This window comes from Coturnix japonica, chromosome 4 (genome assembly GCF_054131305.1).
Source record: "Coturnix japonica strain WE chromosome 4, WE-NBRP24, whole genome shotgun sequence".
NCBI lineage: Eukaryota > Metazoa > Chordata > Aves > Galliformes > Phasianidae > Coturnix > Coturnix japonica.
This window is the reverse complement of record NC_140666.1, coordinates 60651569-60667850: the sequence shown is the minus strand read 5'-3', so window position 1 is coordinate 60667850 and position 16282 is coordinate 60651569. Positions and strand designations below refer to the sequence as shown.

Below are 16282 nucleotides of genomic sequence, written 5' to 3'. Positions count from 1 at the left end.
TTGAATATGTTACTCTCACTTGTTGATTGTTTTTTACTTCCTTTTTGATTTCCTGGAGGCTATCAGAAATCCCTAGTGCCATTAAAATTACTTGTGCTCATCAGCTCCTGCCTCATTGCCAATACACCTTTTGCCCCATGGGCACTCTGACCCAGGGCTGGCAGGTTCCCTGGGGCCATTAGGGTGGATCTGAGGGGTTGTTTTGTGGGGTTCTGAGTGCTCCTTGCTGCTCTGAGCTCTTCTTACTAGAAATAGCTACCACACATTTTTTACGCTGTATCAGTGAACTCTCGCATATATTCATTAACCTTTACTGTTGGTAATTAGTATGATGCTGACTATAAAACATAATTTTAACCAGAACAGAATAAGGCTGAGGCCAGGATCAAACTTCCAGAGACTGACAGGAAGAGAATTTGAAGTGATGACAAGCTAGCATAATGTGTAGTAAGCAAGAATAAAAGCCAATATATTATTTGAACAATATGCAAATTAATACAATATTGATACTGAAAACCCTGGGAAATTGAGGGAGGGCTCTCCTTCCTTCACAGCTCAGAAAGAGCCAGAACATATTGTCCTTGAATGAGACAACAGCAGCTCTTTGCCAAGGGACTAGGTGCTCTCCAGTTGTATGACTAGCTGATCTTTACCAGCTTTGGCAAAGCGAGGCCTCCAAAGCTCAATTAGATAGTGGGAAGTGCAAAAGAAAGGGAGAAATGAATATTTGTTTGTTATTAATTTATCAATCATTCAGTCAGGAGATTAGATTTAACTAAATCAACTCTATTCATTTGGTGTACAGGGACGGATGAATTTGAGATCACTTGGGCTGACTGTGTAATGATTGCACAAATGAGGCTACTGTATTAATTTATCTGATTTATTGTGTGAGTACCAGGCTGAAATTTATTGCTGCATTTGATACTTCTTGATGGGAACAATGATTTGATTTGTGATAGCATATTTGAAATGACTTAAATGCTGAATGATGATTCTATGATTTCAGGTGGGAAGGGATCACTGTGAATGGCACGCTAAACTACATAGTAAAAAGTGGTACGTGTGAGAAGTTTAGCTGTATGGTACAAATTGATGGATTTCATCCTTTGTTGAGAATTTCTTGGTCTGGTCTAGGGGGACGTGGTCAGTTCTATCCACTTTCAGTTGTATACATCCTCAGGCCTTGATCATTTCACATAGTCAGGCTGGGGCTTACTTTTGGAGTGATGTACCTTTGGCCTGTGAGAACCGCAAACCTATTTCTACTTCCAAGTGTTTATTCATCCTGTTTTTAAGCCATCCCCATATTTCTAGGATAGTGTTATGAATGTCTCTATAAACCACTCTTTGTCTTAGTGCAGAGAATGGATCTCTTCTTCCAGGAAACATTATTGTGGTACTGACATATTTGACAGTTCTTTTTTCACTGTTAATTTAGGGGGAAAAAAAAAAAAAAAAGGAAGGTCTTGACATGGTTTTGTTGGTGTTTTGAGTAAAGGGAAAAAGAGTAAATGGGCAGAGGTAGAGAGGGGAAAGAATGAAGGAACTGTTCCATAAAGACAACAGTGTAAATGAGAGATTAAAATAATGTGATAATAACACAAAAATTACTTCTGTGTTTTAATATGAAAGGGAGAGTTTATTGGTTTTTGTCTCCCAGTGATTTGCCTGAGTCTCTGCTGGAAGAGGTCGGAGTTGTGCCAGGACCGCCACTGTCGCGATCCAGCAAACTCACAAAGAAGTGCCACATTCCTTCCCAGCTGCTCTGGTTGTATGTTCACAGTGTGAACAGCAAAGAAAATAATGTGAGGAGGAACCCGTGGTAGCAGAATTAGTAGAATAGACCCATGTAGCGTGTACCACGGATCCTGGGCAAGATCCTGTAATCCTCGATGGAATGGCATTGCTCCACTTTCATGCTGGTTGCCCTTTTGTATTCCAGGGGACTATTTGGAGAAGCAGATACTGTTTGGCTTGAGTCTCCCCCTGCATAATTTGCATTACTATTATTGGATTTTATAGCACACAGAATAGAGACTCAGTTCTGAGCAGAGTACGTGAAAACTTGGCTCCCATTTGTCAGCCCAGACTTAATTAGTTGCATTAGCTGTAGCAGCGAAGATCAAGTAAGCTGAATGTGGCTACAGACCCAAAACATCAAGAAACAGTTGCTTATAGTGGACAGCAGCCCAGCTGATATTCAGGTTTTATGCTTCTGATTTTCTGTCAGTGCAAGTCAGGACTCCTACTGATTCACAACAGTATGGATGGGAGGGGGGGAGGAGGCTGAGGATTTCCCAGGGAGGAGCTCACACATCTGCAGGTTGCTGTCTGTTGCTACTGCTGTTCCCAGCTGTTGCTGTGTTAGCATTTATTCCAGTGCGATACTGAGGACATGGAATAAAAAAGAAAAAGAAAAGCAATGGAACCAAAATGCCTCAGAGCAGTTAGCACAGCACAGCAAGGCTCAGATAGCCACTGAAACACCTGCTTAGCTGTCGGCACATGAAAAATGGCACTTCATCCACATTTGTGCTTCAGTGCTCTGCTGGTCTGTGTGATTGCACCTGGAATTTCTCTAGTGCATCTACTTCAGGCAAGCACATGTAAAAGTGCACTGCACCCAATGGCAGCCCCTTACAGCACTGATGTGTGCTCAGAAATGTGTTCATCTCTGATGGTGGACGGGCAGCATTCTGGCTTGAGAGAGGCATGAACATTTTTGAAGCCAGAATGACACTTGTACCCTAAATCTGAATCTGACCTTAAGCCAGTTTGCATTTCCAATAAGGAGTAATGTTAGTGCAGAGCATTTTGGTGACAGGATTTGTTTGTGGCAGTAAAATGCAAGAAGGTATTAAAATGACTGCAGCTAATCACAATTGAACAGACAAGGTTTAAATCAGGCTGCAGTCTGTGAGAAAAATGTGACAGTCACACCATAGGTACTTCTCAGACACAAGGGGCTGCCTTTCTAAATAGGCTGCTCATTATGGGCAGCCGTATATCTGCATTCTGGCTCTGTTCCCTGGTTTAAGGAACTGACCACGTTACTATTTGCAAACACAGAGTTCACTCGAGTGGTACTAAAAAGAGAAGAGGTGGGGCAAGCGGAGCCTTAAAAAGGAAAGAGGAGACCGTCCAAGTCTGTGTGTGAAAAGCAACTGCATTTCTCAGGACAGTACCTGGAGATCCCACTCCCTGTACTCCACTGAGGGCAGCAGTGAAGATTTCTGGAATCTTTGCTTTTAAGACCCAAATGGCAGCTTTGCACATTGCGAGGAAGTTTGCAGTGATCCTTGTGAGCGTTGCTTTTAAGCTGTGTTAAGTTTGTGGCGAGAGCGTCAGGCATTTCATACTTGGCTTCCAAAAAAGAAAAAAAGAAAGAAACGAGAGAGAGAGAGAGAGAGAGAGAGAGAGAACACGACGTGTGTGGGGAAGAAATCTCCCAGGAATTTCTTCAAGGTTGTAGTCAGACACGCTGGAGTGACAAGAAAAGCAAGGCAAAGATAAAGCTTCGTGCTGTGATAAGATGTCTGAGGGTAAAGCAGGAAATCACAGAGACCTTTTGGGATTACCTATGTTCATCACACCCTGGATATGACTGAGGACAAGCTAGCTCTTCTCGAGTGACAGTTTAAAAAACTCAGGACTATGTTTCTCTTCCCTGTTGCTTTCTTGCCGGTGTTTTTTACCGTTGGCTTTGCCAGCCCTTCATCTCTGCAGCACTGGAACTGTCCTAATGGATACAGATTAAAGAGTGAAAGCTCTGCCTGCGTAGGTAAGTGGTGGACCATTCACAAAATAAGAAAGAAGCATTTGTATCCGTTTAACTGAGCTTTATAATTGTCATGAGTTTTCTATACAGATTGCTTATGTTTTGTAGCAGCACAATTGATAAAGAGGCTTCTCAGTATATTTTCCTTTTCATAATGAACATTTTGTTTTGTTTCTTATTCAGAAACTGGTCCCTTGTCTGCCAGTGCAGCTATCACAAAGCAGGTTGAAAGTTTACATGGTCAGTAAGAGATCAGAACTATTCACTAATCATAAGAATTCCTTTGGATAGCTGTAGTGTCTCATTATTTCAACATGCTCGTGTGCAGATTGTTGCTTCTATCTCTATATAAATTTGTACATGTATTTTTGTACTTCTATATACATATAGAAAGAGAAATTTAATGATTGTGTATGAGTATGAGTAAATACTTAGATATGGGCTGAATAACTTTAAAAACTTATCTTTCTATGATAGTACCATTATCTACAGATCTGTGTGCAAATATACAATGAAAGAGTCATACGTACTTGAAAAAAGATGTATTTGGAACTGTACTGATGAAGATTGAGGGAGATGTATTACATTAATGATATATGACATATATATTATATTAATGATCTATATTATGATAACCATCAGTGATTTGGAACATGTAAAATACAGGTTCTTATTATTCACCAAGTGTAGGACAAATCATGACAGAAACCTTCTTCCCACCCAGCTGCCTTGAAAGACTATGTTTTTTCTCATAAGGAGATAAGGAAATGCCCTGGAGGCCTTGCATCCAGACCTAATACTTGGAGTTCATGCTTTTGCCTTAGTTACTTGGACTTCAGAGCCTCTGAGTCAGTTCTTGACATGATTCCAGTGACTTCATAACAGGTGCCTTCTCTGCACATCCTGCCAAGAAATACCAACTTGGAAGCAGAAAATAGAAGTACACATGCTAAATGTCCTCGTACTGAGAGAAGAGGAGCTAGGCATTTCTTATGTATAACTGACCTGACCAAAGGCTTGCCAGAGCACCAAACACACCTGGGGTACCTCTACATTGGTTCTTGAATTCAAAGGAAGAACACATTTCTGAAACTAACCTACACACTGTTTTCTCTTACTATGCTTGTGTTCACATTGTGTGTGAACCCTACCTTTTTTTAATCTGGATGTCAGATCCCCACCAAATGTTGCACCGTACAGAGCCTCACCTATAGGTCCACACTATTTACTAATCTGAACCTAGCTTCCATGAGCTAATTAGGATGTGCATTAGTTATGACTTCTGCTTTTTAGGGATGCTCAATTAATACTTCATGTATAACAGGGCAATTCTGAATTGAGGTGAATTGATGGCACTTTGCTTTGGGTCAAAATGTACTTCACATCCAAAAGGTGACAAGATATATTTATATATATGTATTTCAGGTGACCTATTTTGCACATTAATACGCATAATTCTTTCATTAGTGGAGACACAATAATGTGTCTTTTCTCTTGAAAATTAGATATCCAATTGCTCTATTGACCTTGAGGAGAGTCTGGGTGAAACACCAAAACAGGATGGCTTCTAGTTCAGCAGGCAGTGCAAGAAGAACTGACAAAAGTAGTCTTCTGCATGAGAGCTGATTACTGTGAGCAGTTCTGTGTAACAGATAATAAGCAAACAAAGAAACAAACAAAAAAGAGCTATGCTAAGGTATCTTTTTAATTAGAGACCACTGATTTACAGGGGATTAAGTGAAGATAAAATTTTGACGTGAAATATTAGACTGAAGGATGCTTTGATGGAATGGATTTCCTGTGTTCTTCTGTGAACTGGATACTCAAATTCTGCTCTGACAAGAAGAGCGGATGTGTGATATTCTAGTTCATTAACTATGTGAGATAGAGGGTACAGCGGCAGCGAGTGGTAGGAAGCTGGGGGCAGACTTTGAAGGTAATAGTGGGGATGCAAGTGGTGAGTGGGAGACATGACTCATGCCACTGAGCTGTGAACAATGACAGCAGGCTGTGAACTGTGGCTTGGCAACCATTCTTGGTGTGCAGTAATAAATATACCAATTGTAAAATGTTCTGTATCATCTGTGACTGTGGTGGCATCTTGCCAGCTATAAGGACTACAGTGAATTGAGAAGCTGTCCCTTACAAACAGTACTCACTGGAAAGTGTTTTCTAACTTTTCCAGAGTAGTTTTCCATACAGCTACTACTGATGAAGGCCTAGGCTTTGCTCTTGCGTTGTTAAATAACTCACTTCTTAATTAGTTCCCTTTATTTCTAGGGATATTCAAAGATCAAAGTCATCTCATCCTGTTGAAGGATAGTGAAATCTAATGCTAAATGTTTCACATAATTTTATACAGTTATTTTAAGAGACATTATTTGAATCCTGACTTGGTATGCCAAGAAAGGAAAGGCCTTTAAGCTGGGGAGGGCATGTATCTTGGAACAGCACAGTTTGTAAGAGTCAAAGTATGGAGGAACAGAGCATAAGATCAAAATAAGTCTGGCCTGTTGCAAGAATATATCTATTTATAAGAAATTGTTATCTTGACATTGTTATCTTGGCTTAATTTATGATGATGTAAAGAGTGGGGACTCAGTTACCATTAAATAACTTATCTTCCTTAGACCCGTGTGAAAACAAAACCTTACTCTAAAATGAAATATTCTTTGTCACACAATGGTTCTTCCTCCTAGGTAAAAATGTGATCATATAAGGAGAGCTTTGATTTCTCATGTTGTTAACCATTTAAGCATTCATGATACACTAGGAGATTGGTCTTATGCTTGTTGAAATCAAATTATTATCCTGTTCTGAAGTATTGATTTAACAGCCCTGGCTTTTATAGTTCCAAGGGATCTTGGAAAAGTATCTATGATACTTTCCCCACTTGAAAACAAGAAAGTGTCTCATATGGAAATGTTTTGGTTTTTTTTTTTTTATGACACCCATAGAGCAGCCTCTTGCATTACCAATTTTCAGAAGGACTTTTGTGCCTGTTTGTCTTGGGCTACCAAAAGCATTATGTTATGAATACTGCAAGATTTGGCATGTATCTTGGCTTCAGGCCTGACTTTGAGAACTCATTCTGTCAACTTTAAAGGATAAGAAATATAGTTATTAAAATATATATATTTTAAAATATTGATAATATAGATAAACATAGAAAACATAACCCCATGTAATTAGAGTTGTACCTACCCACAGAACCTTACTCTACTGTCTCTTCTGATGTTAACTGATCAGCTCCTTTCACTTCTTCAGCATGCTGCACATTCCTACAGAGCTAAAGCCAGCAACTGAAGGTGACAACTGCAGCTATCTAGGTCAACATTTTCAGTCAGATTCTTCTTTCTATGTCTCAGAATTTCCTCCTTTCTTTTTTCACCCTTCTCCCATCATAGAATGCTGGATAAATGGAATATTAAAGTATTCCCTTTGTATTATATATTTAAATCCATCTTAGCTAGCTAAACACTGGCTTTAATTTGCTCCATGCAGTCTCGCACCCTTATAAGAATTCTTATGTTGCTTTCTGAGACATTTGAAATGCCAGAACCTGGCAAATTTGCAGACTCTGTAAGCATTGCATAAGGAATAGTAAGGGCCAGTGAAATGTAGAAGTGTGGTCTTCCCCTGTCATGACAGCGTAAGGGGTAATCCTGTTGGGATCCCACTGTATCCCTATTTTTCCACAGGAGCTGAAGTAGAGGTATGTTTGTTTGCCTCTTTTCAGCATCTATCTTCCAGCTATCTCACTTCATATTACACTGCCATGGGAAAGTTGATTGAAAATACTATTACCAAATAATAAGAGACATGGCTTTGAACCTAAGGGCCAGCTCATAAGAAGATTCCCTCTGAATTCCCTGAAAATTGGATAAAGCTGAATATGGGCAAATACTGTCCTTACCTACAAAATCTCGGATCAGAACAGAAAGGAGGAAAATGTGTCACAAGAGATGACAGAACTGACATCATACTACACATGAAGTTTAATGCTGAAAAGTTCTAAGGAGCAGATTCCAGGGCCAGTGACTGTTACTACAAGACTCATCAATATTTTTCTCCATGGAAAATAACAGATGTCGATCTGATATTCTGTTTTAAACAAAAATTATGACTTTCTAGAATGTCACTTGAAATTTGTTTTTAAAGGGAGCTGGAAGACAGTATTTGCTGATGTGTTTCAAGGAGGGATAGGTAATGGAATCATGACATCTGAACATCGTAGAATCATAGAATAGCCTGGGTTGAAAAGGACCACAGTGATCATCAACCCCCCTGCTGTGTGCACAGTTGCCAACCACCAGATTAGGCTGCCCAGAGCCATATCCAGCCTGGCCTCAAATGCCTCCAAGGATGGGGCATCCACAGCCTCCTTGGGCAACCTGTTCTAGTCCATCACCACCCTCTGTGTGAAGAACTACCTCCTAATATCTAACACAAGCCTCTTCTGTCTCAGTTTAAAACCATTCCCCTCTGTCCTATCATTATCCATCATGAAAAGCAATCTAATAACATTATGTTGAAAATTGAACTCTGTGATCTCGGAAACAGGGGTCTGATGAAACTAGAAAAGTACCTTGGATGTGATTTTATAATTTCTAATTTATGCATGACATTTATTTATTTTTCCATTTTTGTGGCTTACCTCTTGAGATCTGAGTCCAGTAAGGTATAATACTAAAGATATAATTGTCCCTTGGGATCTTTTGCCAATTTTCTTCAAGATTTCTAAGTATAGTTTCTGAATTTGAATTTGATTCTACTTTATGGTACTAGCATTCTACTTTATTGCTCTGTCTTTCATGTATCTATAGCCCTTTCTTACCACAATACAGGACCACTCCATAGCCTCTACCCTCTCAAAAACTGTGAATGCTCGGGTTATACTTAAAATCTCATTTAAAAGTTTGGGAGCAGGAATACTGAGTGCGCCACTTCAATCTTACTGTGACCCACTGATAGATGAAGCCTCTTCTCTGGCTGTCTTCTGTTCTTTGAGTTGCATGTTTGTAACAAAATAGTTTAAAAGGATGGGTTGCTTTCTTAAGTGTAAATTTCAACCTTTTTGAAAGGGTTATGCTGGTGTCTAGATAAAGTGAATTGAATTCATCCCCAAGGTCCACATTAACCAAATTCTGAGTGAGTGAGCCCATCTGCATGTGTATATTTTACATCTATAGTCCGTGTGCTTGGGGCCATAATGAAAGCTGACTTCTGTCTCACTGTAGTTTCTCTGTCCCTGCCAGGCATACTAATGCTTCACCTTCTGCAACTAGAGCATTTCTCAGGACTCTCAACAAAGTGGCATATTTGTATGCAGAGTCATTGAGGACTGCCAATGTCGTGATGAAATGATTCATCGTTTTTGTTGCTTCTCAAGGCATTTTCTGCATAAAGAAGCCTTTGAGAGCAGAGCAGAACCTCATTCGTCCTTTCAGAACTGGCTGTCAGGGCACTGCAGACAGCTTTTGTGCTCCCTAAGCCGATTTCTTTCACAGGACAAAGTTCCCACTGGGGGAAGTGGTTGCCAGGAGATGTGAAACAGCTACAGCAGGATGCTGTATGAATGTATGCATGGCTTTGGCACAAGGAGCTCAGGTGAAGGCATGGCAAGTTTCACCTTATGGTTGTTGTTGTGGTCAAATTCTCCCAAACTTTAAGAAATATTTATTTGTGTGTCTCCTGCCTCCCCTCCACCCCCCCCCCCCCCCCCCCCCCAAACACCTATCCCCTCCCAAGGCTTTGCAAAAAGAAAGGAGTATGTTAATAACAGGACCCTCTTCCATTGTTTTCAGAATAAGAGTTGAGTGTTAACGATATGTTTAATAACAGCTCAGTGTTTCTCATTGCTTTCTCTCTGCCTCTGGAAGGTCCACTCTCCACTCCTCAATGCCTGTGTGTTTTGTCTCTGCATCCCTCTGCTTTCATTGGCAATTAATCTTCAGCTGGAGTTATTGTTCACTGTTCAGTATGTGTGAAATTTCTTTATTGTGTGGACTTTGTTAGTTGGACACACTGATTAACCTTAAAATCCTCAATACAGCTATCCAGACAAGCAGCATAAATTCTTTTAGCCCAGATGTTCAGTGTGATCTTTCTTGGACAGTCTGTTCTGTATTCATATTCCTATGAATATGAATATACACTGATTCATATTGCTTAATAAAGGAGGAGACCACCCTGTAAATCTCAGGCCATTGTCCAGTTACCTTGGTATATTGCTCAGCATCCTGTGCTTGGTTAAAGCATGTCTCCCCATTCTGGTCTTGCCTTGAGGACATCTACTAGTGTTTTTCATGGTGTCACAGTTTTTTGTGGTAGCTTACCATTTCCCTCACTGAATCACATTTTTCTGTTAACTGAATAGAGTGTCCCTCATTTCAGTTCTCAGCCACAAACTTTTAAAATTATTTCCTGTAAAAGGTTAAAATATCCCTTAGAAAAGCTGGTAGTTTGTGAAGATATTCTGTGATAAAGAATTTCTTTCTGATAAGTTAAACAGAGCTCTCGAGTGTCTCACTGACAGGCAGTTTTCTTACACTCAAATCACGCTTTTATCTTGATTGTGTACACTTAAAATTTTAATCTTGGCTGGGGGAAAAGCTGCTCCTCAGAGCACCCTTCACTGTGCTTACTCAAGAAATACAAAAGGGTATGTTGCTGGTGACTTCAAGAAGTTGCTAACAGTTGCATTTAATATCAGTAGGAACTGAAGATTCTCTGAACTTCTGGGGACCATCACCCATGGTGCTGAGTGCTGCCAAATAGGGTCATTTCTTCCCCTCTTATTATCAAATGGGATTCTCAGTGGTGTACTTTTCTGAAAAATGAGGTCCTTAATTTCCTATATTTACTACTATTTATACCCTACCAGTTAAAAGTGAGGTTTCTAATTTGTTGCCTTGGTTTGGGCTTGCTGATCTCAGAATACATATATATATATATATATATATATATATCTCAGAATGCATACACACACACATACATATATATATATAATTTTTCAGTGTTTTGTGTGTATTTCTGAAACTCAAACAAAAATGGTTTCAACAAAAATGAGCTCACTGCTATGGCAGACTGCTGCTCTGCTGTTTTGTGAAACTTGGTGTTTTATTTTCAGAAATGTTATTGTGGATGGAGGGATAATGATAGCGGGAAGCAGCTGCAGACAGCATTTGCATAGCAGATGATTATGTAAAATGCAGAAATGGAGTGTGAGACAAGTCTGTTCCCTCTGTTTGAACAATTGGAGACCATTTGTGTAGAGTGCCCAGACACTCTGTAGAGTGGTAATTTCTCTGGAAAGAAAATAAAAATTGCTGTGCATGTCATGACAAGGAAAGGAAATATACCTGAAAGCAATGCATAATGCAATACAGTCACCCTCCTTTCTTCTCTTAATGTGGTATTTTGTACCTAGATTTCTCTGTGAAGGTTTTTTCTTTCTGTTTGCCTTGTACTGCTGTTTCAACTTGAATTGCCCTGATCTGTTCAAAACCACATTTCAGATATCGATGAATGCCTTGAAGGTGGTCTGGGAATCTGTGGCCAAACCTGTACAAATGTGCCAGGGTCCTACTTCTGCTCCTGCTTGCCTGGTTACACCTTGGATATAGACAAACGATCTTGCTACGTGAATGGTAAGTTTGTTTTCTTTTTTACAACTAAAAAAGTACTATAGGGTTCAGTTAGCAATTAGCATTATATTTAGAAGTGAACCATACCTCACTGAACCTTACTCATGATGCTGACTTAGATACTGCATAGCAGCTCTGGTTTGGTAATTGCCTCTTCTGTGTGGTGAGGGAAAAACGAATGTCAAGTGGTGTGAAGAATGGAGTATACAGTAGTGGGAAACATGAAAACACACAAAAACAAATGAAAACAAACCACGATTTTCTATTTAGCAACGCTACTCTTCCTCTGTGATCAGTCTGCCCAGTGTTATTTAGGGTAGAAGCAGAGCTGTGAAACGGTACTCATGTAGTACTTACTTTTTATTTGATCCATAGGCATTTTCATAATAAACATGAGTGCTAATGTGAGGTCTTTCTCTCCTGCTCTCTTAAGGGTTTCAATTGTTTTTGATCATGTAAGAAGTATTGACATTTAAAGAGAGTTTAACCCTTCTGAGAGGAAAATATCCATTGTTACACCTTCTAAATAACCTTAATTTTGTACTCAACTGGTGCTATTAATGGGAAAAAGCTGAATGAATGTTACGAATTGTTTAAACTTGCATCTAGAATATGGTGTGGGAATGCTCTAAATTTCACCTCTCACCTCTCCCTGTTGGTTTCCTGAACATCTGGCTTTGGTTCCTGTCTTGGACTTGCTACAACTCCCTCCTGGTGCAGGCGCTCACGTTTTCCTTCACTGACTAATATTCATCTGGGACTCTCCCTAATGTGGAGATGGGATGTGGCAGAGTTTATTTCCAAATGAAGGCTTTGGAGGTGTCCTTCAGTCCCTCTGGATGTTGTTAGTCTTCACAATAATCAATTCAATGCAATAATCGAAATTATTCCATACAGCTCCCAAATTGTCACCAACACAAGGAGCCAGGCTGGATTTCTTTAAGTACTACTTAAGAATGTCTAGACCTTTAAGTAGATTTTATTTCATTTTATTTGACTGCTTTGTAAGCCATTCACCTTTGAGCTGAAGAGACCTGAAAACAAACCTGTTAACTTGCAATGATATTTGTGCTCAGGTATCTCTCAAATAACAGCCTTGCTTTATTAGGTTGTTGGAGGTCTCCAACTTCTTTAAAGGTTATTACTGATATTTATAGTAGTAGTAACGATAGTTGAGAGGTGATAAAATTTAATCCCAAATCTGACTGGCTCCTCTGTGATCAGAATCAGATTTGTTCAGTCCCAATTCCATTTACAGCCCTCATTTACAGGCTCCAGCAGGGAAATTCAGAGAGTGGAAAGGACAAAAAACAAAGTATAAAAATGTTTATTGGTCATCTAGTTGGCAAAAATGCTGGCAGTACAGCTGTCACATTCCTGAGATAAATCAACCTTGCTACACATCACTGTTCATTTACCATTTACTTAAAGCAACTCTTCATAGTTTAAACGCTCTCACATAGGCCTGCTCAGTGCAAATAGCAGCAGAAAAAGGGAGACACTGACATCCCAAAAGCAATTTTTATAAGTAGGTAATATCTTCAAAACTCCAAATATGCACCACTGTAATAGTTTAGAAATCAGAGTGCTGATCATTTTCTTTGTGAGCAGCAGATAATTACATCCTTGGGGCTTAAGAAATGGGTGCAATGGAGAAATTGAACTTGGGCTCTTTCCCCTGCAATGAAGAGGGCTGAATTCATGGATACATCAATTCAGCAAGTGATTAGATAGGTTTTAAAGCTGCCATTCTGTTGGATCTGTATCAGTGCTTGTATTTCAAAGTCACTTGACAAGAGTATTTCTTGTATGTTGTGATCTTTTGTTTCAGGCAACCATTATATAAATCCCCATGGTAACAACCATCATGAGACTTTCTCCTTTGAATGTGCTTTAATGCTACACTAAAGATTGGTCTCTGTCTCCAAATATTCTAATATTCTAATTACTCAGATTTTTGACCTAGCTAATTGCTAATTTTTAACAATGAATGTGAATGGACCATTATATCACATTGATCACTGATTCTCTGTATTGTACCTAGCAAGTTACTATTAAATATCAATGAGAAGGTTAAATCTCCTACTTTGTCTAGGATAATACAGAAGAGCTGGAGAAGATGTTTAAGGTCATCTAGTCTAACCATCTACCTGCCAAGGAATATAACCCACTAACTCGTGCCCCTCAGTACTACATATATACAGTTCTTGAAAACCTCCAGGGATGGTGACTCCACCACATCTCCAGGCAGCCTTTTCAGTGCCCATCCACTCTATTGGAGATTAAATTTTTCCTAATATCCAGCCAGAAACTTAATGTAATGCAGTAAAAATTCAATGGTTATCTATTAATTTATGTCCTCCCCTCCCCCTCTCTTTTTTTTTTTTTTCCTCACACCAGACCCTGCACCATTCCTACTTTTTCACCATGGAAGTGCCATCTACAGAATTGACACTGAAGGGACCAATCATGAAAGATTGGTGGATGATGCCGGTCCATCAGGACTTATGGATTTTCATTATACAGAAGAGAAAGTGTACTGGGTAGACTCAGAAAAGCGACTTCTGCAAAGAATTCACCTGAATGGCACAAAAAGAGAGGTAAAGTCATCATTTCTCTCAAATTCTTTGATTTATTGGGCATTATTCTCAATGCAAAAACACCTGCTGTTAGGTGCAATCCTGCAGTTTCTGTTTATTTATGTATATTTCAGGCTTATTAAACAGTTTTTGCTGCCATAATGATTCTGGTTCTAAGTCTGGGCTGTCTTACTGACATTCACGGTACATGTAGTATTTTCTACAGACCAGCCAAAAGGGAGGAAATGTACACAAGCCAAACCTTTGAAGACAATAATGTCTCTATCAGTTTTAAATTAATCCTTGGCATTATGAAAGTTTGCCTTCCAGATTATTGTAACTCAAACCACAGCAAATGGTATGAGAAGAATGTGCTTGAATTCCTGCTCTTTTTTTTTTTTTTTTTTTTTTTTTTCCCCTCAAACTTTTTATCTGGTTTCTATGGTTGCATAAATGCTTCCTTTAGAACTGCATCCTTTGTTCAGAAAAAACTGTGCAGTTCATTGCCTCTGGCTCATTAAAGGGAAGACAGACTGGTATGGCTGTACTTCAGTGCTGTGAGAACCTTTTGTTGGAGAGACTGCTGGTTTTGCTGTACCCATGTGGAATCTTAGCTTACATATTCTAAACTGTTTGTTAAGCATCAAACTCCAGCAACATTGTGTTAGGTTGTCTTCCATCTGGGTGCCTCATAATGTTTGAAATGCAGGTAGAAACCGTAGCTAGAAGATCAGTCCAGTGTATCACTTACAAAGAATATTTTCCTTTTCAATGGCTCACTCATTCAGGAGTGTATGTAAGAGCAAAGGGAAAATGAAAATGATTAAAAAATAAGAAAGAGCAGCAATACAGGTCTGAGAGAAAATTCCAGGCCAGTGGAATGAGATGGGAAATCTCAGTCTAGCACAGTAGTCAATGTACTGAATGTCGAGCTTATGGCAGCGACGATGCTTCTGGTTTACAATTTTCTGTTGTTTACAGAGATTATGTTATATAGACAAAGGCATTTCAGGATTTGCTATTGACTGGATAAATCAGGACATTCTCTGGGCCAATAGACAGAAAGCAACCATAGAAGCAACAGACATGAATGGGAAGAAACGCCGAGTTCTTCTAAGAGATATTGGCCGTCCCACAAAGATTGTCATTGATGCTGAGCAAAGGTAATTTTAACTAGGTTAGTAATTTCATTAAAATGAACTCTAATATACTAAGTACTGTGACTGTGGAAATACTGTGGGCATGGTGTTTTGTCTTTAGTACAATACTTACTTGAATGTTGACAAAATCATAGAATCATGGAACCATAGAATTACTTCAGTTGGAAGGGACCTTAAAGCTCATCTAGTTCTTAACCCTGCTGTGTGCTGATTGTCCTTGACCAGATCTGGCTGCTCAAGGCCCCATCCATCCTGGTCCTGACCACCTGGAGGGATGGGGCATCCACACCTTTTCTGGGCAGCTGATACCAGTGCCTCAAAGTGAAACTTTTTTTGCCAAACGTCTAATCTAAATCTCCTTTCTCTGGGAGTAATGGTATAAAAGATTAATAAACATGTAAGAGAGAACCAGAGAAGCATGTGAGAAGTGTCTACTGAAGTCTAATGCAGAATCTATACTTATTGGTCATCAGATAAAATTTCATTAGTGAAAAGATCTGAGGATCTGCTGGTCCTTTCTCAAAGAAAGCATAATTTCAGGGCAGCAGGAAGAACTGGAGCTGCAAAGGCTACAATGCCTGCAAACACTGGGAGTCCCTTTTACTCCCAACCTGGCACACTTAGACTATAAATAAATGTATTTTCATTTAAAATGTTTTCTTCTGATTTAGTTTAATATAGTGCTTACCTGTTTTGGAAATATTCAAGAGTCCTTAAATCCATGGTCAAATGCCCTAGACAGATATATTACAAAATTACATTATAGAAATGTAATTCTTGAACTCAGTCAGAAGTATGTGGAGACTTAAGTTTGTATATTCACCTAGGTGTGATTCACCATGCACTGAACTGTACATGTGTGTTTACAGAAAGACCAGTAAGCCTGTAATAAACTGTAAAGAAAATAGAATCGACTTTAAGAAGTCTGACGTTACAATTCTGTTCTGGTATGTTTTGCTTGTATGGAAATCCTTAAGGCCCTATTTTTAATGTGAATTTTAAAAAAACAAAAAACAAACAACAACAAAAACAACAATATGTTTATGCATGCAGGTATAAACATTGTCTAAGTCTGATGTTAACAGTGTCTTTCCTAAAATCTATGCAACTCTT

General features: G+C 39.2%; 1 protein-coding gene across 7 annotated transcripts in view; it reads left to right on the top strand.

Annotated features, from left to right (window-relative positions):
* Positions 1 to 3152: 3152 nt before the first annotated feature.
* The window catches only part of EGF (epidermal growth factor), a 51392-nt gene continuing 38262 nt past the window's right edge, over positions 3153 to 16282 (top strand). For 6 of the 7 annotated variants that reach the window (XR_014945941.1, XR_014945942.1, XR_014945943.1 and 3 more), the window contains exons 1-4: positions 3153 to 3784; positions 11302 to 11433; positions 13831 to 14030; positions 14991 to 15172. Coding sequence is in view for 3 of the 7 variants with exons in the window: in XM_015861995.3 (XP_015717481.1) it covers positions 3658 to 3784; positions 11302 to 11433; positions 13831 to 14030; positions 14991 to 15172 (641 nt within the window). In the remaining 4 variants the exon portion in view is untranslated. Of the gene's footprint in view, positions 3785 to 11301; positions 11434 to 13830; positions 14031 to 14990; positions 15187 to 16282 lie in introns of all 7 variants that reach the window. The other variant, XM_085547063.1, reaches the window with a different exon arrangement.